The following is a 23,454-nucleotide window of genomic DNA, read 5'->3' on the forward strand; positions in this document are numbered from 1 at the left end:
AAAAAGGAAAAAACCCACACCCACATCTAAACAATTCATACATCAAATAAGAAATCACAATGAAAATGAAAAAAAATTATCTAAATGAAAATAAAAAGAGTGTGCCTCAAAAGCAGAGACCAGAGGGAAATGTATACAGACACTTAGATACATCAGGAAAGAAGAAAGCCTTGTAAGAAGTGAATTAAGCATTGAACTTCAGAAGTTGGAAAAAGAAATAGAAATAAATACAAAGAATATAGAAGAAAGAAATTATAACACATTATATTAAAATATTTTTATTGACTATATATATGTACTTGACACATTTTTTTTGGCCACGCTGCGTGGCTTGTGGGATCCTAGTTTCCCCACCAGGGATTGAATGCGGGCCCTTGGCAGTGAACATGGAGTCCTAACCACTGGACCACCAGGGAATTCCCTGACACTTTTCTTGATGCTGGGGAACATCCAAACAAAAGAGACACGAAAACTCTTGCTCACATAAAGTTATATTTGAGTAAGAATAATAAAGGTTAGAGCAGAAATTAGTGAAATAGAAAACAAACACACTTTATAGAAAACATCCATGAAGGCAAAGACTTGATTGAGGAAACTAGTGAAGTGCAGAAGCATCTGCCTGGAATAGTGAAGAATAAAAGAGATAAAAGGCAGAAATAAAATGACTGAGCAATTTAAAAAAATAATAACATATGCTGCAGAAATTAAGTAGATGTTAACAGGATTTTTTTTTTTTTGCCCTGCTGCACGGTATGCAGTATCTTAGTTCCCCGACCAGAGGCTGAACCCGTGCCCCCTGCAGTGGAAGCGTGGAGTCCTAACCACTGGACCACTGGGGAATTCCCACTAACAGGATATTTTAAACAAGATTATGCCAATCCATTAGCGGTGGATAAATACCTCATGGTAGATTATGCGTACAGGACCCAAAAGGAGCAAATGATAGAGCAGAAAATGGATACATCTGGACTAATCAAGCACTTCTATGATTTCACTGCAAAGGACTCGTGTCCCCAGTATACATAAAGAATTCCTGCAGATCTATAAGGAAAAGATAAACAATCCCTAGAGAATGAACAAAGATTTGAAAAGATGCCTCATGGAAGACAGGAAAGACTCTATTTCTTCAGTAATCAAGGAAATGACATTAAAAGCTCAAAGAGAGGACTTCCCTGGTGGCGCAGTGGTTAAGAATCCGCCTGCCAATGCGGGGGACACGGGTTTGAGCCCTGGTCCACATGCTGTGGAGCAACTAAGCCCGTGTGCCACAACTACTGAGCCTGCGCTCTAGAGCCCGTGAGCCACAACTACTGAAGTCCGCGAACCACAACTACTGAAGCCCCCATGCCCTAGAGCCCGTGCTCTGCAAAAAGAGAAGCCACTGCAATGAGAAGCCTGCATACTACAGCGAAGAGTAGCCCCTGCCCACCGCAACTAGAGAAAGCCAAGAGTTGCACAATACCAACCAAAATGGTGGTGTGTGCTCTTGAGATCGCCAGGTGGCGCCACCATCCTGAAAACAGTGCAGCTATTTGCAGGTGAACCTGCACACACAGGTGCGCTCTGGTCACCAGCTCCTAGGCTATTCCCCAGGGAAAGGCTTGCCCGCGTGCAAATGTGCACAGGAGCAATCTTAGTGAAAACAGCCTGAAGCCAGGACCCCCGACACACTCACAGCTGAAATGCGAGCTTTGCAACACTCACAGCAGAGGACGATGCAGCCACAGGGCGGACCATCTACAGCTTCACAAGCCAGCGTGCTGAATCTCAAAAATACAGTGGGAGTGAAAGAAGCAAATCCCAGAACAGTATTCCAGTATAAAAAAAAAAAAAGTAGAAAGAAAGGGACTTCCCTGGTGGCCCAGTGGTTAAGAATCCCCCTGCCAATGCAGGGGACACAGGTTCAAGCCTTGGTCCAGGAGGATCCCACATGCCGCAAAGCTACTGAGCCTGCACACCACAACTACTGAGCCTGTGTGCCACAACTACTGAAGCCTGCGCGCCTAGAGCCCATGCTCCGCAACAAGAGAAGTCACCGCAATGAGAAGCCCACGCACCACAACCAAGAGTAGCCCCCGCTCACCACAACTAGAGAAAGCCCTCACGCAGCAACAAAGACCCAACGCAGCCAAAAATAAATAAAAGATAAAATTCTAAAAAAAGAAACAACCAGGAGAAATAGCACAATATATTATTTAGAGAGATGGAAAACTATAAAGAAAAGCAAGAGAGTAGCAAGTACAAAAATCAAGAGAGTAGACACCTCTGGTCAGGACAACCGAAGGCTCTCTGATATGCCTGTTCCTGCACTGTGATTCTTTCCACAGGGCATGTGTACCGCACTTGCTCTCCTGTCTGTCTGCTGCATCTCACGAGGCAGCACGGGCCTCCCCTGACCCGGGGAGCCTTTGACAAGCCTGCTCTCCCCTGGACCGGTGGTGGGTCCCCCCACATGCCATGGAGTCCGTGAGCATCCCTCGCTCACTGTGCATGCACGCAGCCTGGTATGCCTCTGGCCCCATAGGAGGTGCTCGGCAAACGTCTGTTGAATGACTTGATGAGCACGTGTAGAAAGGGCGCAGTGAGTGAAGGAGATGTTTCAGCCACGAGACACTGTGGCTTCCGATGGAGAGACTGAGCCAGGGACAGCCAAGACCTTAACCGGCCCCCCTGGGAGGTCTGGATCCTGTCGGGGGGGAGGAGGGTTCTGAGGACCCCTCTCCTGAGGGCCTCTCCCGGCACCTCTCTGCAGCCGCATGCCTCTGCTTGGAGCCAGGGCCAAGCCATGTGCAGCACATCTGGAGCCCCACCCCTGCTGAGGTTCCCGGAGGCCCAAGGCCTGGGGCTGCCCCGCCAGAGCCCCCTCCTGCCGGTGGGCTCCTGCCAGGGCCTCCCTGCCGCCTGTCCCCCAGCCCAGTTTCCAGGGTCCCATCGAAGGAAGTCTCTGGGCCAAGAGGGGATTCCCGCCCTGGTCTCCCTGGGAGAGAACTCGCTCCCAGTCTCCGCCGTGGCTGTTCCATGTCCCCTGGCTTCTTCCCTTCTTCTCTCCCCAGGCTAGTCTGGGCCCCTGCCACGAGCACCAGGGCAGGGTCCAGTTCTCTGTTCTCCAGGACCCCTCCTCTCAGGTCTGGTGGGGCTCCCTTGGGCCTAGAGGGGTGAGGAGGGGGCAGGGGCCGGCCGGCAGCACCAGTGTCTCCTGCCCTTTCATGTGCAGGCCTCTCTCTGGGCCGCCTTTGTCTCTTACATTTCAGCCTAAACTGCAGGCCTCTGGCTCCTCTGAACTTTCTGGGGTGGAAGAAAGGGCCTGGGGGAGGGGGAGGAGAGCTGGCAGGAAAACGGGGCCTGGAGCCCTGTGCTGGCCTGCCGCACCCAGTGTCTCTCTGCTGGAACCCAGCCCGGCGGGGCTGGGGAGGCCCAGCAACGTCCCGAGTCGCCCACCCTTCCCACTGGGGTCCTGAGCTGGAAGAAAGGCTCCTTTGCTGGGCCTGAGACACCAGACCCTCAGCCTGGGCAGCCGTCCCAGCGATCCCAATTGTCCCTGCCGGTTCCACCCGGCCGGGCCATTGCCCAGACCCTGTGCCCATCAAAGGCTGTCCTTTTGGTCCCCTAACCCCGCCCCCATCTGCTGGCTCTCCTGGGTGGTCTTGCCACATGGCTCCCTGCTGCTGGAATTCCTATTTTGCACAAAATGGGGGTGGCCCCTGGCCAGAGAAGGGGGTGATGCTTGGCCAGGGTGGCACACAGGGCCCATGGGGATTCCAAGCATAGCGGCCAGGCATTTCATGGGGTGGAAGGGCTGAGCTGGGTCCTGCGACCAGCTGAGCACTTAGCCCAGTGTGCAGGGACCTGGGTGCTGACAAGCCCGGCCTGGGGGACCCTCTCCCTCATCCGCAGAGGCTCCTCCTCCCTCCTTGGGAAGCCTCTGGCCTCCCCAGCCCAGGCTTCTGGGTCCCCCAGGAAAAGGGGGCCACCGGGATGGGGGGTGGGCCAGCCTGAGCGTGGGTTCTCTTGTTTCTGGGCATGGTGCGGCTGTGGCCATCCTGTTCCTCTCTCTGCCTGTGCCCTCATCTGTCACCTTGGAACTGTGTGAAGTAGGTCTGGCTTCACCCTGCTTGGCACTCAGCTTTGAGGTCTCAGCACCTCCAGAGCAGGCTCAGCCTGGGTCAGCTCAGTGTCCTGGGGGGTGACCAGGGCGATGCCCTGCCATGCAGCCCAGGACTGGGTCAGCATCGCAGGCTGGCCAGCCCTTTCTTGCCGGGAGGGCATGGCAGGGGCCCAGCCAGGAGCCCACGTGGTTCCTGTAGCTGGCGTTGCCTCCTTCCTTCACGACCAGGCCGGGGGAAAGCCGGCTCTGAAGCGGCAAGACCCTTGGAACAAGCCTGCCTGGGCGGCAGCCCAGCCCACCCCCAGGCCAGGCCTTCTGCCGCCGTGCCCTAAGGCCCGAGGGGCTGGGGGCTCTCTAGGTCCTGCTGGAGCGGAGTGCCCAGAGGCAGAGCGTGGTCGGCAGGCGCTTACAGGTCAGCGGGACAGGTCAGAAGGGGTGAATCTTTGGGGCTGAGCGGACAGGAAGAAGGTGGGACATAGACTCAGGGCGCCAGGGCTGAGACCAGGGCGCCGAGAGGGGCAGCGCGGGTGACTCAGCCGCCGCGTCTCTCACCTGTGCTCCGGAGCCAAGCGGGAGGTGGGCGGGGCGGCCCACCAGTGGGCGTGGCAGCCGTGGACCGGTCCGCGCCCCGCCCCAGGCGCCTACCCCGCGGTCCCGGGACCTGGGCCTCCGGCTCCCCGACGCCGCGCCGTCAACGCCTGGTCCGCCCCGCGCCCCCATGGCCGGGAAGGCGCTGTCGCTGCTGCCGCCGCTGCTGCTGGCCGCGGCGGGCCTCGCCGGCCTCGCCGGCCTCCTGCTGCTGTGTGTCCCCACCCGCGACATTCGGGAGCCGCCCGCCCTCAAGGTGCACGCTGGAGCGCCCTGGCAACCCGGCGCAGTCCGGGAGCTGCTGGCTGGGCCGGGGCGCCGGGCGGAGAGGCTCGGACCGAGCAGGGCCAGGCTGCGCCCGCGTGGCAGCCGGGACCCCGCGCGCTCCGCTCCCGGCCCGGCGGGATGAGGTCCCAGGCCCCTCACCAGCGCTCCGGGTCCCGGTCCAGGGCGCGGAAGCGGCGCTTCCGGGGGACGCGGTGCGGGAGGCCGAAGTCCCGGGAGCTCTCCGCTCGCCGCGCCCGCCGCGGAGCCTTTCGCGGCGCGGCCGAGGGGCGTCTCTCCACACCCCCGCGGCTCCCTGACCGCGGCCCGGCCCGCGCCCCCAGCACGTTCGGCCTCCAGGGAGGCATCACCTCGGGGTTTGGCCCAGATGGGGTGCGACAGGAGCTGGGGCCCAGGGACTCCTCCCCAGCCTCTCCGGTGGCTCCCACAGTGAGGGGGCAGCCCTGGCTGGTCCTGAAGGGGTCGGAGCGGGCTAGGCCTGATCCCCCCACACATCCCCGCCAGACTCAGCCTCCAGGAGCCCGCCCTCCCTAACCCTCTATTGGGCTTGTGGGCCGGCCTGATGCGTGGGTGGATGGTAGGTGCTCTAAGGCCCAGGAGCCCAGGATGGAGATCGCTGGGGTGGGTGCCCTGTAGCCAAGGGCGACCACCCGGTAGGGGTGCGGTGGGGCGGGCCACTTGGCCTGCTGCTGCTGGAGTTCCCTGTGTCAGGGAGAGGACCAGAGGGGCCCCCTTCCCGGCTCAGGAGGGCATGCTCTCCAGACCGCCTCCTCCTATTGGAATCCAGGCCCCTGGGGGCAGGTGCTGGAAAGTGACTCTTGCAACCTGGGTGCTGACCGTCACCCGCCAGACCTGCCTGGAAGGCCCATGTGGCGCCGGGGCAGCTCTCTCTGGCCCTGCCTTTGAGGCCCAGGGAGGGGGTGTCTGCTTATCGCAGGCCCACGCGCAGCCTCAGTCCAGCTTTCCCCTTCGCTTCCACATCCTCAGGTTGGGCTGAGGTCAGAGAGATAAGGACAGAGGGGAGGAAGGAAGAGCAGGCCCGAAGGGGCGCTTCCTGAAGCTCTAGCTTTTCTCCTGCAGCCTGGGGACCTCATGCCCCCCCGGGCAAGGTTCCAAGCGTGGTCCCGGGACACCTGACTCTGATCCTGCCCCTCATTTGCCCTTGCCAGGAAGGCTCCCACAGTCAGAGGGCCATCTGCCTCCACTCCCACTCTCCCCCCAGGCAAGCTGTGGCACAGTGACTGTCCCTGGCCTTCTCTGAGCCTCAGAGCTTCATTCTGAAGCTTCCACCCTCGACACAGGGTGGGGTGGGGTGGGCTGGAGAGCTGAGAGAGTCAAAGGGCATGGCTTCAGGCCCCCGCGCCCCCCGAGGCTGACCTTCCCCCCACCCCCAGTATGGCATCGTTCTGGACGCCGGCTCTTCCCACACATCCATGTTCATCTACAAGTGGCCAGCGGACAAAGAGAACGACACAGGCATCGTGGGCCAGCACAGCTCCTGTGATGTGCGTGGTAAGGGTCCCCTGTGCACTAGGCGCCCCCTGGCCTGGACACCCACTCACTGTAGGGTCTCAGGAGCCCTCTCCGGCCTTAGCCTTTGCAGACACCAGCCATCAGAACCCGCTGCTTGATGCCAGGTGGGGCCCAATCCAGGCAGGAGCTGCAGGAGCTCCCCCAAAGACAGGCTGCGTCCCTTCTTTTCCTAGAAGAGAAGCCCCAGGAAACAGTTGGAAGGTTTGGGCCCTCCCTGGCCCAAGACTGGCCTCTACATCCCAGGTGGGGCAGGAGGGGGTCCGAGGAGCCAGTGGGCACACCCAGGCAGGCCCCTGGGCAGGCTAGGCTGGGTTGACAATAGCCAGTGCTTTGTCCTGCCACCTGTGTGCACATCCACTGGGCAGGTGGCAGCTCAGAGACTGTGGGTGGCACACGGGCGGGCCCTTTTGTCTCTGAACTGGTCTCAACTGCCGCCTGTTAGGAGCGCAAGCCCCTCCCCCACCACCCCCGCCCTGCTGGCCTATGGTCCACCTAGAGGCTGCCCACCAGGCTTAGGCCCCTCTTGCTGCCTCCCTCTAGGTGGGGGCATCTCTAGCTACGCTGACAACCCTTCTGGGGCTGGGCAGAGTCTTGTGGAATGCCTGAACCAGGCGCTTCGGGATGTGCCCAAGGAGAGACACGCGGGCACGCCCCTCTACCTGGGAGCCACAGCGGGCATGCGCCTGCTCAAGTGACCTCCTGGCCCCGGGGACCACGATGGCCTCAGCACAGGGCGGGCCCTGCATGTCCCCCGCAGCAGCCCTGGGCTGCGGCCCCCTCGGCTGGCTGTGCACCCCAGCAGCAGGATCACGGCCATCTGGGGAAGATGTCCCTCAGAATCCTCCCTGTGTCACAGCCTAACCAATCCAGAGGCTGCGGCCAACGTGCTCGCGTCCGCGACACAGACGCTGACCCAGTATCCCTTTGACTTCCGTGATGCCCGCATCCTCTCAGCCCAGGATGAGGGGGTGTTTGGCTGGGTGGCCGCCAACTGCCTGCTGGAGAACTTCATCAAGGTGGGCCCGGTGGCCCCCACCCACTGACTGACCTCAACCTCCACTTCCCACAGTATGGCTGGGTGGGCCAGTGGTTCCGGCCAAGGAAGGGGACGCTGGGGGCCATGGACCTGGGGGGCGCCTCCACACAGATCACCTTCGAGACGGCCAGCGCAGCTGAGGATCCGGCCAATGAGGTCCAGCTGCGGCTCTACGGCCCACAGCTTCCTCTGCTATGGACGTGACCAGGTCCTCTGGAGGCTGCTGGCCAGTGCACTCCAGGTACCCTCCACTGAGTCCTTCTGGAGGTAGGGAGCCAGGGGGAGTGGGGGCCGAGGGCCCAGAGCAGAGCCCGAACAGCAGCCGTACTGAGGGGGGCTTCTCCAGGAGCCAAAGTTGGGCTTTCACCAGCTGTAAGGACAGGTGGGCAGGGATCCAGCATGGGTAAAGGCCCAGGGGCTGGAGGTGAGCCTGGTGAGTGGCTGGCTGGGGAGGAAGGAGGGCCAGGGCCACATCTCAGAGGACCTGGACAGCCTGCCTAAGGGGGTTGCTTTTTGTCCAGCAAGAAGGGGGAGCCATGGATTGCTCCTGAGCTCAGAAGTGATGTTGCCAAAGTGGAACTTGTGGGAGATTTATCAGCTGGTCCTCTGGGGAGGCCCTCCTAGGGTCTTAGGGCGGGGATGGTGGGCAGTGCTTGGAGTGGCGGTGTTGCCACACACACCCTTGTCATCTGCCCAGACCCACGGCTTCCACCCCTGCTGGCCGAAGGGCTATTCCACTCATGTGCTGCTCCAGGATGTGTATGAGTCGCCATGCACTGCAGCCCAGCGGCCCCAGACCTTCAACAGGAGCGCCAAGGTCAGCCTGTCGGGAAGCAGCGACCCTGCCCTGTGCCGTGGCCTCATGTCTGAGCTCTTTAACTTCTCCTCCTGCCGCTTCTCTAGACGCTCCTTCAACGGCATCTTCCAGCCCCCTCTGCCTGGAAAGTTCATTGTGAGTCCAGAGGACTGGGGTTGGGGGGCCGGGGGCGTGCCCCGAAGTGCTTGGGGTCTGGTCACGGTGTGACTGTACCCCCCTCACAGGCCTTCTCTGCTTTCTTCCACACGGTGGACTTCCTGAGAACTGGGATGGGGCTGCCCGTGGCAACCCTGCAGCAACTAGAGGCGGCCGTGGTCACCATCTGCAACCAGACGTGGAGTGAGGTGAGGCCTGCACCCCCCTCCTCCAGGGCTGCTCAGGGGGCTCCGCCAGCCAGTGTCACGCGTCCTGATCATTCGTTTGCTCTACGAGTAGAGGGAGTCTTAGGCCTCTCAGAGTGCCCACTGCAGTGGGGGATACACTGTTAATCAGACTTGAAAAGTGGCCAGGCTACGGCAAGGAGGCCGGGAGCCAGATGAGATTGCAGAAGCCTCCCTGAGGCCTGACCCTAGAACCAAGATCAGGAGGGTAGAGGGAACAGCCAGTGCAAAGGCCCTGGGGCAGCAGGGAGCATGGAGTGGACAGGGTGGGGAGGCGTGTAGCTGGGAGAGTGTGGGGGAGAACAGCCAAGCAGGGGAGAAGCAGAGGACTCAGGGGAGACTTAGCAGATAGAACTGGGGGTGGGGGAGTGAGAAACCCCCAGGTTTCTGGCTGCCACCATGGACTGGACACTGGCTCAGGTGAAGGATGGAGGGGTTTGGACATGCAGAGGAAGAGGTGACTCCGGGAGAGGCACTGGAGTGTCTCTGGAGTGGGGCTCGGTGGTGACGGAGGCCCCATCCTGTCCTCTTCGTGGCTAGTCTCAGACAGACTTGGGGCTGCTGGAAAAGTGGGGATCGGGAGGCAAGCCCAGGGGCCTGGGGTCAAGCCTAGAGCTTCTCCTGTTACCCCGACCATCGCCAAGTTTGCTGCAGCCCTCTGCCCGCTGCGTGGCCACCCCTGCTGTCCCCTGGAGGTCCCCCTCCCAGGCGCAGGTTCTTGCTGCCATCTGGAAGTCACGCTGTTCTGCCCTGAGGAAAGAGCTCTGCCTGGGGGAGGCCCCCTCAGCCTCGTTCTTTCTGGGACCTGCGGGGGGGTCTCCAGCCCTGCATTGCCTTTCTGTGTCTGGTGGGGCAGAGATCTCCCGGTGGCCCCTGGCCCTACAGTCTCCCACCTGCATTCCAGCTGCAGGCTCAGGCGCCGGGGGAGCGGGCCCGCCTGCCCGACTACTGCGCTGGGGCCACATTCGTGCAGCCGCTGCTGTGCCGCGGCTACGGCTTCGACGAGCGCACCTTTGGAGGCGTGACCTTCCAGAAGAAAGTGGGAGCCGGTGGGCCCGCGCGCAGGGGGGCGGGGCCGAGCGCGGGGGGGCGGGGTCTCCCGGGCTGCGCCTAGGCTGAGGCCGCGCCTCCCGACGGTAGGCCGGGGACACCGCTGTCGGCTGGGCGCTCGGCTACATGCCGAACCTGACCAACCTGATCCCCGCCGACCCGCCCGGGCTGCGCAAGGGCACAGACTTCAGCTCTCGGGTCGTCCTCCTTCTGCTATTCGCCGCCATGACCCTGGCTGCGTTCGTCCTTCTGCTGAACCGGGCGTGCTCTGCCAAGTCGCCGAGCGCCATCTAGGGGCGGGTTGGAGGCAGCTGCCCCAGCCCCAAGTCCCCCATGCCTCACCCCACCCCACTCTCAACATCTCTGTCCCTAATGAAGCCCGGGAGCAAGGCTCTGGCGACCACGCCCACATTTGGCCGGATCGGCGAAGGCAACCGGCTCCAGCGCCCTCCTGCCCACTCCTGCCTTGGCTTCATCGCTGGGCCTAGTGTGCCTCCTCCTCTTACTGTGGGTGGGGATTCAGACACCCCGCAGCCCTCAGCCTGTGAATGCGGGGTTGGGTCCGCAGGGAATGGAGTCCTGAGAGTCCCCTCCCACCCCCAGTCTTGGGTTTTAGGGGGAGGGTCAGAGCCCACAAGCTGGGAGCCAGCCCAGCGCCTACTTGTAAAAATTTTGTAGTAAAAAGTTTTTCATAGAGCAGTGGAGAGAATGTCCGTGGGGTGGGGCGTCTCTGCTGTTGCCGGCCCTCCCTCGCTACAGTTAAAAAAAATTTTTTTTGGCCGCGTTGGGTCTTCGGTGCTGCGCACGGGCTTTCTCTAGTTGCGGCGAGCGGGGGCTACTCTTCGTTGCGGTGCGCGGGCTCTAGGTGCGCGGGCTTCAGTAGTTGTGGCACGCGGGCTTAGTTGCTCCGCGGCATGTGGGATCTTCCCGGACCAGGGCTCAAACCCGTGTCCCCTGCATTGGCAGGCGGATTCTTAACCACTGAGCCACCAGGGAAGCCCTCCCCGCAGTTGTGTTGGGTGCACAGGCCCCCTCCTGGACCCGAGGGAGGACCCCGGTTGTTTCTACTTCCTTCCTCTCTGGGCCCAGACCTGGGGTGGTGTTGACTGACCCTGGTCTCTTGCTCCATGGTTGTGGCCTGGAGTAGCTGCCAGTTGGTTGGCCTAAAAGAGTCCCTGAGTCCCTTGAGTCTTCTCTGGCCAGCAGAGCCCCTGCAGCAATGGCAGATCTGCAGCAGTGACCTAGGCCAGACTGGAGTCTGGGCCCCGGCCTCGAGCTGGCCTGGGTGCAGGTGCGAATGGCAGGCCGGAGAGTGAGTGGGCAAGGCAGCTGCCTAGGGTGCAGGCAATGCTCAAGACCTGGGGGGGGGGAGGTGAGGGGCAAACCCTCAACAGGAGGTGGTGTCGGGGGATGTGGAGATCGGGGCCAAGACGGACGAAGGGCCCATTGCTCAGAAGGATGACCCTTGCCAGGAGCCTGGATCTGGCGCCAAGCCGTGCAATCACACCAGACGTCGCGTCCCTGCTGCCTGGGTGCTGTTTTCCGCGTCCTCAAGAGACATCAGCCGCCCCCACCTGCCGCTCCTGCAACCCCCCTTCCCTAAGCACTGTTTTCTCCAGCGTGGGAACGCGTGGTCTTGGCGGCATCTCCCCGCCGCCTCCCCCTTTCTGGGAAGTGAGCTCAGACACTATTTCTGTCTGGTCATGCCTTGTGTGGGAGGATGGCAGTCCTTGTTCGCTCATCACCCCCCTGCCCAACGCACGCACCACGTACACTTCTGCTGGTTTCTGAGCCATTTCACAAACCTGAGGGCAGCCAGCCCCATCTTCGAAGTTTTGAAACACAAAGGGCTGAAGGGAAGCACCGTGCTGGGGCCCACCCCCTCCCCCCCCCGCACTTGTTCTCTCAGTAACGTGAGCCTGGGAGGTTTCCAGGTGGGATGGGGTGCGGGTGCTCTCAGGAGGCAGCCGGTGGGGGTAAGAGGGGGCATCACAGTGCTTGCTGTCGTGGGGCACCCCGGAGCTAAAAGGCTGTCACCTGGGCACCGTGGACAGCTCTCAGCTGGCTGTCATCAGTAGCTCCAGGTCACTCTTGCCCCCTGGTGGCCTCACTGAGAGCGGCCGTCCCACTGCAACCACCGTGGCCGCCGGCACCGACCTCGTTCTGTGCGCGTGTGTTTGCCTTCACAGTGTGTCTGAATGCCTGGGTCTTTGCGCACACCTGGGCACCTCTGTGCACCTGTCCAGCTGTGTGCGCCTGGTGTCCTTCCAGGTCCAGGCAGGTCCTCCGCTCCCGGAGGGTGGGGGTGGGGTGGGAGTTAGCAGCCCGAGAGGGACGGGGCCCGGGGGAAGCGCATCCCGGGGAAACCCATCCCCAACCAGTCCCTAGCCTAGAGAACATCCCCGGCAGCACAGGCGGCAGTGGTTGAGGCACCCGGAGGACTGGCTGGATGGGTGGGTGGAAGGGGGAGCAGAACCGGAGGGAGGGAGAGGGGGCGCAGCCTCACAGCGTCGTCCCGCCCCCGCAGGTGGAGCGCGCAGGCGCACTCCCGGCACGCGCGCCTCTCGCTGCCTAGCCTCCGTCCCGGATCCTTTGCCGCAGCGTCAGCGCCGCCGCCGCCTCTTTTCCTCATCCTCCGCCTCCTCGGCCTCTGCCTCCTCTTCCTCCTCCGCCCCCTCCTCCTCCGCCTCCGCCGCCTCCCCCGACGCGGCGCCCGGAGCCCGTGCCCAGCCCCCGGCCGCGCGGTGCCATGCTGCCCCGGCGGCGGCGCTGAAGGATGGCGACGCCTGTCCCTCCGCCCTCCCCGCGGCACCTGCGGCTGCTGCGGCTGCTGCTCTCTGGCCTCGTCCTCGGCGCGGCCTTGCGCGGTGCGGCCGCCCGCCGCCCGGGTGAGCGAGTGCACTGGGCGCAGGCCGCGCGCGGGGCGCCCCGGGGACGGGGATCGCCGGGCGGGGGTCCGGCAGCGCGGCGCCGCCGTCATCCTCCCCGCCGCCGCCCTCGCCAGGGCCCGCAGGCCTCGCAGGCCCCGCGGGCCCCGCAGGCCCAGCCTGCGAGCCACCGCGCCGGCCCCGCCTCTCGCGGGTCGGGAAAACAGGCCCGGCGGGGAGGGCGCGGCACCGGGCTGCCGAGGGGCTCCTCTGGATGGGGCTTCTGCCGGCTTCTGATGTTGATTCGCTTCATGTCTTTGTCTGGGTCCGTGAGCCTGGTGGGTGGGTGTCTCAGGAGGGCTCTCTCTGCGTGGCCCCGCGGCCTGGAGTCTGCCCCGTGGGCGTTTCTGTGTGTGCGCGTCTCGGGCACCGCGGGTGCGGGCCCGGCCCTGGGTGCCTGCCGTCCTTACTGCCGGTGTCCGTCCTGGAGTCGGAGTCGCAGTGCTGGTCGGTCCCTGTGCCTCGGGTGGTGGACATGCGCCTTGCTTTGCTGCCATGGTGGGTCTGAAGTTTCCCTGGGCATCTGACAGCTTGTCCCAGGCTTAGGGTTTTGCTCTGGCCTCAGTGGGGACAGGAGGAGCTTACAGTCTCTGCGTCCACACTCACCCTCTGCTCTGCAGGGCCCCTCCATTCTGTCTTCTGTGCTTGGGGTTGGAGGGCACCCCCCAAGGTAGACTGAGGCAGAAAGGGATGAGCCCAGGGTCCTGGGAGATGCTCCTGGCTCCCCAGGTGGGCACTGGGGTTCCAAAGGTCTGCAGGAACGCAGAACCCAAAATGCACTCTGCCAGATGGCAGAATTGGGAGACTTCGTACCCATGACTTCACTCATTTTTCCTGGCAGCCCCATAGGAGAAGTGTTGTTCTCAGCCCATTTTACAGATGAGGAAACTGAGGCACAGAGAAGTGACCACTGTATGATGCCGCTGGGATGCTAACCTGGGCAGTGCGTGTGGTCTGCATGTGTGGCCTCAAGAGGCCAGAGCAGGGCAGGCTTCCTCCTGGCCACAGCACCCCTGGACAGAGGCCTGGCACCACCAGGGTAGGCTCCCAAGGAGGCCTGAGGGCCAGATCATGGCTGGCCAGGGATGGTGGAGGCTGCCTGCTGCCGGCCTGGCTCCAGGGCGTACAGGGTGGGGCCTCCTGGGGAAACGGCTTATAGTCCCAGTACTGAGCCTCTGGGCTGGGCCGGTGCCGCCCAGCTGCTCATCAGCTCTGCACCCAGGTGCGGGGCGGGGTGCCAGGCACTCCCCAGCTGCTGCTGTTCCTGGGACCTCGTCCCTCACCCTGAGTCTGGAGCAGGGGCCTTCCCAGGGCTAAATGGGCAGCAGCCACATGGTCCCAGGGTGGGGGACTGGGAGTGGAGGGAGGCCCCGGAACCCGGAACCCAGAGCCAGCTCTGGAACTCAGGCCTCTACCCTTGCTCTGGCGCATTCTGGGTTCTCTGCACTAGGGGCTGGGGCTGCCTGGCTCCCCAGGTGCCCAGCTGGTGGGTGGGGTCCAGACGGACCAGCTGGCACAGGCTTAATGTTTAACTAGCCCAGGCCCTGGGCCCAGCTCACTGATACGGGCGCCTGCCGACCCAGGTTGTGCTGGAGGGGGGATCCCTGGGATGGCAACCTCAGCCCACTTGCCCGCCTGCTGTAGGAGCTGCTGGAACTTCCTTGAAGGGATGCCTACAGCCAAGAGGCTGTGGGTGTCAGGTTACCAAGGAAACCAAGCCAGGCCAGCCAAAGTCTGGAGAAGGACAGAGCGGGCATTCCCGGATGCCCCATGTCACCCTTCTGCAGCAGGGACTGTCCTGGTTCTCCGAGATGTGCCCACCCGCACCTCCCCAGACACCACTGACAGTTCTGCTGGGTCTCCCCCGGCTCCACTGGCTCTGCTGTCCCGTGAATGGGGCTAGTGTCCCAGGTCTTGAGACATTCCCCACCTTTTTTTTTTTTTTTTTTTGCGGTACGCGGGCCTCTCACCGTTGTGGCCTCTCCCGTTGCGGAGCACAGGCTCCGTATGCGCAGGCTCAGCAGCCATGGCTCACGGGCCCAGCCGCTCCGCGGCATGTGGGATCCTCCCGGACCGGGGCACGAACCTGCGTCCCCTGCATCGGCAGGCGGACTCTCAACCACTGCACCACCAGAGAAGCCCGAGACATTCCCCAGCTTTGAGGCAACTCACCTTCTGCATCCAGAGAGGAAACTGAGGCAGAGAGGGCCACCGCCCTCCACCCCCCAGCATCAGAATGGGAGCCTTGGTCACGTGTACAGGACACTGAGGTCTGGGCCCCAAATTAGAAATGGCCTGGCCTGTAGTCCCAGGCCTTCCCCAGTCCCTGGCAGTGGTGGCTGCAGGAGTGACCCCCGCCTGGCTTGTGTTTCCGAAGCAAGTGAGACTGGCAGACTCCGTCGCGTGTATCCCCAGCCCCAGCAGCTCGGCTGTGCCCTGGGGACAAGCCAGTGGTTAGATGTGGGGCAGTGATTCGACCTGTGCTGTCTCCCAGCTTGGCCCTCTAGGGCTGTAGGATGTCATGATGAGGTTTGCGGTGGGGTGGGGAGGCAGCCCCGAAATAGGAGACAGCCCCGAGGTGGTGGGAGGGAGTGACCTGGGCCCCGCCCTCTGGGGCTCCCAGGTTGGGCAGGGGTGAGAGACTCGCTCTAGGACAGGTTGAGACTGGAGATGGGACTTGGAGCGCTGCGAGGCCCTAACGTTCTCTGGATGGTAGGGGACAGTTCCTGTGCGGAGAGCTGGCTCAGGTCAGGGGAGTGGACTCTGGGGAGGGAGTGAGGCAAGAGAGTTCCGATAAGTGTTAGGACTGTTTGTCTTCCTGGTTCTGATTCCCGGTGCAGGGGAGGAAGGGCCTGCCCAGAACAATGGCCGGAGCCAGGCTTGGCCGGCTCTGTAGGGAGGGGTTGGGGTGGCCAGGACAGTCCTACTTACTGTGCAGGGGCTGAGTCAGGCTGGCCGTGACCCTGTTCTGCCTCCGCTTTCTTCTCAGATGCAGCCGTCTGTCCTGGGAGCCTGGACTGTGCCCTGAAGAGGCGGGCGCGGTGCCCCCCGGGTGCACGTGTCTGTGGGCCCTGCCTTCAGTCCTTCCAGGAGGACCAGCAGGGGCTCTGTGTGCCCAGGATGCGCCAGCCCCAGGGTATGGCTTCCTCCCTCCCCCACCTGGTACATTTGACCCCAGCCTTAGCTCTCAGGTCTCCTGCGCTTTGTGGGGTGCCAGGGACTCTCAAGTCGCCCTCCAAGTGGCCTGGCGATCCTTTCCAGATGGTACCAGCCCAGAGCTGGGTGGTGGGCTGAGGCCTGGGGCAGTTAGCCCCTCCCAGGGCAAGAGGTATCCAGTGTGAAGTGCTGGGTGATTCTGGGAGAGGCGGGGTCAGAGTTCCCCAGGCTTGGGTTTCCGCAGGGCTGGTCCCAAACCCCTCAGGCACCCACTTCTCCGCCCGCTGGGCCGCCCCTGCTCCCTGCCCAGCGACCCCTCTCTCTCCATCGCTCACCTGTCCTGTCTGATTGATTGTGCTGGCGGTGCCCTGCCCGCCGGCCTGAGCCCAGAGTCTGTCGGGATGGTGCCAGAGTGACTCCAGGTGTGATGGGGCATTGCAGAGGGTGCTCTGGGGGCTGAAGAGTTGGGTGGGCTGGGAGGGGCTTCCTGGAGGAGCATGTTCCTGGCAGCGAGCGGGGCGGGGGCCTGCTGCAGAAGGCGCATGCTCTGCGCTCTGGGTGCTGAGCGGGGGCGTCTACTCGGAGCCCCTGTCCGGACTGTGGTGCCCACGGCAGGGCCGAGGGGGACCCAGCCGCGGCCCCGCCCCAGCTGCGGCCCTCCCTTCCTCCTGATGGCCTGGTGGGGGCGGGGGTGCAGAATGGGGCTTCTCCGCATTCCTTGGGGGGTCCTGCTCGTCTTGGCAGCGGAGGCAGTGGGCCAGGTGACGCATTGTCCCCGTGCTCCTCCCACCACTTTGTGGGTAATGCGTGGGGTGTGGGGCAGCACCCCTGCCCTTCTCCTGGCCTCTGCACGTTCCCATAGCACCTGCACCCCCTGCCCGCTTTCCTGGGAACGCTGGTGCTCACACAGAGCTCCCTCAGTTGTCACCATGGCAACCGGGATGGCCAGGAGCAGGTAGGCTGGTACCTGGTCCTCTGGCCACAGGTGCCTGGGAGGAGCCTGCAGGGAGAAGGAGGCCTCGGCCTGGGGCTGGCTCCCAGATGGGCCTCTCCCTCTCTCCCTCTCGGAGGGCGCCGGGTAGCTGGTGTTGCCAGGGAGGGGCTGGGGGCCTCTCCACCTGATAGCCCTTCACCCTCCCCAGGGGAGGGCTTACCCCAGCCCAGACTGGAAGAGGAGATCGACTTCCTGGCCCAGGAGCTAGCCCGGCAGGAGGCGGGGCACTCCAGGCTCACGGCCCCACCCCAGCCTGAGGGGCGACTGCGGCTCCTGGAGGCTGGTGAGACCCCGCCCCCTTCCCCTGTCCAACTCCCCACCGCCCTTGACCCCGGCCTGGTCTTGCCGTTTAACTTGCTCTCCCTCTGCAGCATCCACCCTGGGGCTCTCAGAGCGTGGCCGGGGCCCCAACCTGGGCCTCCCCTCCACGCGGGGAGCGCCCACGCCCCGCACCTCCTCCCTGCGCTCCACTGTGTCATCTGGGCCTGTGCACATGTCCCCGCTGGAGCCGCGGGGCGGGCGCGGTGACGGCCTTGCCCTCCGTAAGTCTGGCCGGGCGGGGAGGCAGGGTCCTGCCCGAAAGGCTGCCCTCACTGCGCCCCCTCCCTGCAGTGCTGATCGTGGCGTGCTCCGTGGCCGGCGCGGCCGCCCTTGCCGTGGCCGTTCTCTGCTGGTGTCGGTGAGCATGGGGCCGGGCTGGGGGCGGGCGGCCGGGCGGCTGGGCGGTGACCCCGCGGGTCTCAGGTGTGGTGTCTCCACTCCCCGCAGGCTGCAGCGAGACGTTCGCCTGACCCAAAAGGCCGACTATGCGGCCCCGCAGGCGCCCAGCTCCCCAGCCACGCCCAGGATCTCGGTGTGTGGCCGCGCCCGGCCCCGCCCCGCCCCGTCCCGTCCCGCTCCGCCGCTCTGCCTCGGCCTGACCCTGTCTCCCCACTCCCGCAGCAGCCCGGGGACCAGCGGCTGGCGCACAGCGCGGAGATGTACCACTACCAGCACCAGAGGCAGCAGATGCGGTGCCTGGAGCGGTGAGAAGCCCCACCCGCCCCGCCCCACCCCTGGCCCAGCCACCCCTACCCCGGCCCGCTGCTCCCGCCCCTATCCCGGGCCACTGGCACCTGGAGGGTGAGGGAGGACCCGACGATCCTGACCCCACCCAGGCATAAGGAGCCCCCCAAGGAGTTGGACTCCGCCTCCTCCGACGAGGAGAACGAAGACGGCGACTTCACGGTGTACGAGTGCCCCGGCCTGGCCCCGGTGAGTGCGGGGGTGGGCGGTGGGTGTCCCTCCCCAGCCCTGGACCCACCTAACGCCAGCGTTCGCAGACTGGAGAGATGGAGGTGCGGAACCCACTGTTCGACCACGCCTCGCTGTCCGCGCCCCCGCTGCAGTGACCCGAAGGCTGATGCCCACCCTCTCGTGGATGCGCGGCCCACGGGGGGGGAGGGGCAGGCCCCAGCCTTTGCCATTAAAGAGACTGTGTCCTGACACGCGTGTGCTTGCGGCTGGGGCCCCGGGGCGGCTGGGAAGCCCTTGCCGGGGAGACTCCCCCTGCTGCCAGGGACCTTCTCTGCTCCTTGCACCTGCCCCCTCACATCTGGACACCCCCAGTCGAGGGGAGGAAGACAACCCGAGAGACAAGGCCTGGATTGGGAGTCCGGGAGACAAGCCAATTAAAGTACATTTCAAAACTTTGGCTGGGTGTGCCGGAGACTGACCTCCCCCCTCCCCGCCACTGGGAGGGACCCTGGAGCGGGCCTCAGGCTTCCTTCCACGCCCCTAGAGAGGCGGGATCTCTGTGCCCTTCGTGGGAAGACCCTGTCACTGCCCGCTGGGGAAGGGAGGCTTTATTTTTCCTAGGCAGAGGACCACCCTAACCTCTTTCTCCTCCAGGCCTCCCCCCACCAACACTCGTGCCCCAGAGCCGGGGAGGGGAGGAGTGCGGCGCAGGGCCAGGCCAGTCTGAAGTTGGTGCCCCTCCCTCAAGACCCCGTCCTCTTGTGTGATAAAAAGGGCTGGGAGCGGGCACCCCAGGCCTCCGTTCCTGCCCTGTGTCCACATGGGCTGGAGGGCGGGGAGGGACGGCATGCAGGATTGACTGTGGGCCCCTGCACCCTGTGCGGGGGGCACGCCAGGCAGAGCGACACAGGCTGCACACAGGTGGGTGGGCCAGGTCAGGGGACAGAGGTGGCAGGGGCCCTGAGTGTCAGGAGCTGGGTCTTGGTGCACCCCAATCCCCCGCCAGGGAGCGAGGAGGCCAGTGGAGGGGGAGGGGACCTCCAGCTGAAGGCCCGGAGTGGTGGCCGAGCTTCGTGGTCAGAAGTGCCGAGACTGGGCCTGGCAGCGGGGTTTCTGGGGTCCAGGGGCAGCGGGGCCTGGTGCACACAGGGTGTGGGTATCACACCTGTCTGCCTCCCCAAGGCTGGGAATGAGGGATGGGTTGGGTTCAGAAGCCCCTTAGTGATTCCTAGGGGTGGGGCGTCTAGAGAATGCTGGACCTCTGGCTCCTAGATGGATGGGGGCAGCCGTGAATGGGGAGCACAAAGCCAGTCTGGGACAGTCAGGTCCCTGAGGTGGGGCTGGGCCGGGGAAATGGGGTTGGCTCTGCTTAGAGCTAATGGCTTGTCCTAAAGCGGTATGTTTCTGGGGCTAGAGCCCACCCCTGACTCCTGGGCCGTGACCTTGGGCTGGCCCTCAGCAGGAAGCCTCAGTTTTCCTTTGAGGCACTGGTGTGGGAGATGAAATGGGCCGGGTACAGGGAGCTGGGAATGAGGGTAGGGTGGGATGCAGGCAGGACGACGAGGACCGCTGTCCACTGTCATCTAATCTGTATCGTGAGGGGAAATGGCCACGAAGAAAACTGGGGGGCAGAGAGGTTAAGTTCTCACTCAAGAGCAAGGCACCCAGCTGATCTGGCCAGGCCAGTCCGTCTCGCCAGCGGGACCTGCAGACCCAGGGCCGGCGGCTCCCCTGGAGCCCTGGGGTCAGTCCCCGGGCTCCTGGTACTTGCCTTTCCCACCTCGTGCTGGCCTGACCGGGGCAGAGAGCGGCCACCCTACGTGCTGACCACTGTCACCTTCCAGACGACAGCACCTAGGCAGCAGGAGTGGGGAGCACGCAGCCCCAGCCCGAGGGGCGCCTCAGGGAGAGAGGGCCAGAGCCTGGCTACCCAGCTGTCTGCCCCAGGGGTGGGCCTGAGCAGAGCCAAGTCCAGACACGTGCCCAGAGGCCCCCTGGTGGCCATGCTCCCAGCCGCCGGCTCCTGCAGGAGCGGGCTGAAGGCGGCAGAGGGAGCCCGCACACCCTTTACTCCCAGAGAGAGGGTGAGGCAGGGGCTCAGGGAGTGCCTTTGGGAAGGTGGGCGCCCAGGCTGGCAGGTGGCCAAGGGCGCCCCAGGTTGGGGGTGCAGCTGAGGGAGCAGCACGAGGGCAGTGCCGGAGGGCAGTCACAGCAGGCAGCAGCCTCCCCGTGGACCACCTGGAGGCCACCAGCCCCGCCAGCCCTCCTTCCCTTCCTGCCCAGGCTGTGGAGCATGGCCACATCCTGTCCAGGGGGAGCTCCAGGACCTGCTGGGGGCTCCTCCAGGGCCCTGGGGGGGTGCAGGGTGGGGACTCGGAACCCTGGAGCATCTCAGCCACCCAGGCTGGCGGGAGGACATCTCCTCCTGGGGTCTGCAGCTGGGGAGGCTCCCACTGCCTAGGCTCTTGGCTAGGGGGCCACCCCACCCCGCGGCCTGTGCCAAGCACCATCTTGGCCCTAGGGTCTATGCTGGGCTGTGGCAGTGTCCCCCTCTGGCACCTGCACTCGGGAGGACAGAGGCCAGGGAAGCTTCCTAAGGAGCGGAGGCACACATGCATCACCGGCCCCGCTCCCCCCCCACGCCCTCTAGTGAGAACCGGGTGGAGGTGGGGTGAGGGCTGCCAGAGATGGGGCCTGTGAGAGTCCCAGGTGGGCTCAGGGCTCCTGGTGCGGTGGCCAGGAAAAGTGCTCGTGGGCAGGGCACCTGGGCTGGGGACGGGAGCAGCAGCTCCAGCCCCAGGGCAGCCCCCTGCACCCCAGGGCCTGTGAAAGGAAGGGTGGTTGAGGATTTGACCAAGCAAGGGCCGGCTCTGTCTGAGCTCGCCTGGGGCCAGTGGAGGCCAAAAAAGCCAGATGGGGAGCGGACATGGAACTGCTCGGGGCCTTGCGCCCGGTGAGTGGGCTGAGGGAGGCCCTCCTCCCTGGGGGACCCCAAGCCCCTGCCCTCCCTTCCCTGACCCGGTCTGCTGGCCCCTAACTCGTTGCGGAGGCTGCCGGAAGGGGGATCCTCTTCCCTTGGGCCCTGGGCAGTGGGAAGCAGGGACCCTGGGGAGAGGCTGGGGGCCGTCTGATCGGTGCCCGCCAGGAGGCTGGCCCTGGAGCAGCCCTGCGCTCAGCTGCGGGAGTGACCCTGTGTTCCTGGGTCCCAGATGCTCACGGGCTGCTAAGCTGGAGGTGGGTGCCCGCCGGCATCCCAGTGACTCCGAGGCCCAGGGCTGAGCTGGCAGGAGGAGGCGCCACTTTCCCTTTGACTCAGACGCTCTCACCTTTTTCATTTTCCTCTGAGAACCTCTCGTTCTGACCCATCTCTGGGCCAACCTTGGAGCCCCATTTCCCAGCCAGCAGGTTCTCACGAACGGGGGGGGCCCCAGTGACTGGCAGGCATGCCAGGGGCCCCTAGGAGCAGCCGACCTCACGTAAGGGTGGGGGAGGTTCCCTCAAGTCCACCCAGGAAGGGAGTGGGCTGCGGGTGTGGGTGAGGCCGGTGGCAGGGCCCCAGCCAGCCTGGCAGTGCAAACAGGAAGGGCAGAGGCTCTGGCAGCCAGGAGCCAGGTCACTGGCAGGCTGTGGCGGGATCAGCTCCTTCCTGCTCTCCCCCACCGCCCGAGGGGCGCCTGCCACAGGCAGAGGGGGTGGTCTCCTCCGGGGCCCCTGTGCCAGGGAAGAGACGCCTGGGTGGGACCAAAGGCCCAGTGCCACTGTGGTCCTCTCTCTAAATGACGGGTGCCGGAAGGGCAGGGGTGGCAGCAGCTGTCTGCTCCAGTCAGGGCCTGACGCTGGCCCGCGGGAGCCAGGCCTGGCGGCTGCATCCACACCTTGGGCCACCAGATGGTTTCCGACCGATCCCGCAGGCCCCGCTCCGCCCCCCGGACGATGTTGCACAAGGCCTCACCGCAGCTCAGAGGTTATGCAGGGGGTGGGGAGCCTCAGAGGGGCCAAATTGCCCCCCTTCTCCTGGACTTGCCTCTGTCCCCCTCCATGGGTCTGCCACCAGCTCCCCGGTTCCTGCCCTGAGGGAACCAGCCAGTCCTCACCGGAGGGCGGGAGTTGGGGGAGGCCAGCAGCCCCGGGAGCCCGCGTGGATCAGGACAGGGACTTCGGGGCGATGGGAGGCGCCCAGGATGGCGTGGGCGGCAGATCCGACCACTGGTTCCTGGTTGCTGTTCCTTCCACGACACCCAGCCTGCAGCCTCCAAAAACTGGACTGGCCTGAGGCCTTTAGGACACTAGCATGAGGGCTGGGCCTTGCCCAGCCACGTCCAGCCAGGTTGAAGGAAGCTGATGGCTGAGCGCGGGGTGCAGGCCAGAGCCAGGGCCGTCCAGCTCCGAGGAACCAGAGCAAAAGGGGAAGGAACAGGACCTCCATGCCTGGGCCTCCAGGGCTGGCCGGACGGCGGGGGAGGAGAGGGACTCTGGACTTCAGCCTTCCTTTTCCTGGAGCGGGTGCCAGCCCCCTGCCCACGCCAGGGACAGAGCGACTCCTTCCCTTTCCAGCCTGGAAAGCCCCCTCCCTGCCCCCACTCCCACCCTGGGCTGTGGGACCTGGAAGAAGAGACCTGGAGACCCCAAGGGCAGGCCTCCCACCCCAGGTTCCTGCAGCTCTTCCCGGCCCGGCCAGAACCTGGGCCCCGCCGCCGGGGCTTCCACAGACACGGTTCCTTGGGAGGGAAAAGAAGCTGTGGCAGCCCCACAGCCCACCCCGGGGCCAGGCCCAGCCCGGCACCTGCCCACCACGGGCACGTGCTGGGGCCTTGTGTGGGCAGACACTCCTAGGACCCCTGGACGGAACCCCTCTCTGGGAACCTGGGTTCTGGGACAAAGGTGTCCTAGAGGCAGCAGGGGTGGGGTGGGGTGGAGTGGCCCAATTAGAAGCAAAGAATAGGACAGACCTCAGCCTCCTGGCAAACAGCTGAGTGCAGCACATCTGCGGCAAGAGGGTCTGGGAGCCCACAGCGGAGCTGAACGGGCGGTGAGCAGGGGAAGTGGGTGATGACACAGCACTGGGGGAGGTGGTGCTGGCCGGGGCTCGGCTGGCCTCCGAGGGAAGCGTGCCTGCTGTCCACGGGCACCCCAGGCCTGGGCAGCAGGCAATAGCTGGGTGCTCAGTGGCTGGGCCACCCTTCTGGGGCGGGGGCCACCTCCGCTCAGGATGGCCTCCCTTTCCCTGAGGTCCCACGGGCCCTCTCCTCCTCCTGCCTCCCGTGCCTGCCCCGTGCGTCACCTCCAGGCCTTTCCAGAGGCCAGCCGGGGTGGGGGACACGGTCCTGGACCCTGGCTCGGCGCCCTT

General features: G+C 64.3%; 2 protein-coding genes across 3 annotated transcripts; both read left to right on the forward strand.

Moving 5' to 3' along the window:
* Positions 1-4,823: 4,823 nt before the first annotated feature.
* Positions 4,824-10,476, forward strand: ENTPD2 (ectonucleoside triphosphate diphosphohydrolase 2). Its single transcript, XM_060013236.1, is given in 10 exon segments — positions 4,824-4,949; positions 6,373-6,490; positions 7,052-7,202; positions 7,368-7,527; positions 7,581-7,723; positions 7,725-7,788; positions 8,245-8,499; positions 8,589-8,708; positions 9,649-9,783; positions 9,885-10,476. Coding segments are annotated over 10 exon segments (1,476 nt in total). The 3' UTR covers positions 10,089-10,476.
* A 1,852-nt stretch (positions 10,477-12,328) lies between these two features.
* NPDC1 (neural proliferation, differentiation and control 1) lies at positions 12,329-18,563 on the forward strand. Of its 2 annotated transcripts, none has more exons than XM_060013730.1 (9): positions 12,329-12,682; positions 15,711-15,857; positions 17,020-17,154; positions 17,243-17,413; positions 17,484-17,550; positions 17,640-17,724; positions 17,817-17,896; positions 18,029-18,125; positions 18,194-18,563. In XM_060013730.1, the coding sequence occupies exons 1-9, from the start codon at positions 12,571-12,573 to the stop codon at positions 18,260-18,262; spliced, it is 963 nt and encodes a 320-aa protein (XP_059869713.1). In that variant the 5' UTR covers positions 12,329-12,570; the 3' UTR covers positions 18,263-18,563. The 2 variants fall into 2 exon arrangements, with proteins under 2 accessions (XP_059869713.1, XP_059869712.1); XM_060013729.1 differs by having other exon boundaries at positions 12,330-12,682; positions 17,814-17,896.
* Positions 18,564-23,454: the final 4,891 nt, after the last annotated feature.

The sequence above is a fragment of the Delphinus delphis genome, chromosome 6 (assembly GCF_949987515.2).
Source record: "Delphinus delphis chromosome 6, mDelDel1.2, whole genome shotgun sequence".
NCBI classification, from domain to species: domain Eukaryota; kingdom Metazoa; phylum Chordata; class Mammalia; order Artiodactyla; family Delphinidae; genus Delphinus; species Delphinus delphis.

Coding starts and splice junctions, on each gene's coding strand:
- NPDC1 (XM_060013729.1), top strand. CDS start 12,571: ATGGCGACGCCTGTCCCTCCGCCCTCCCCGCGGCACCTGCGGCTGCTG. Junction 17,725..17,813: donor CAGCCACGCCCAGGATCTCG/GTGTGTGGCCGC, acceptor CCACTCCCGCAG/CAGCCCGGGGACCAGCGGCT. Junction 17,897..18,028: donor CAGATGCGGTGCCTGGAGCG/GTGAGAAGCCCC, acceptor GACCCCACCCAG/GCATAAGGAGCCCCCCAAGG.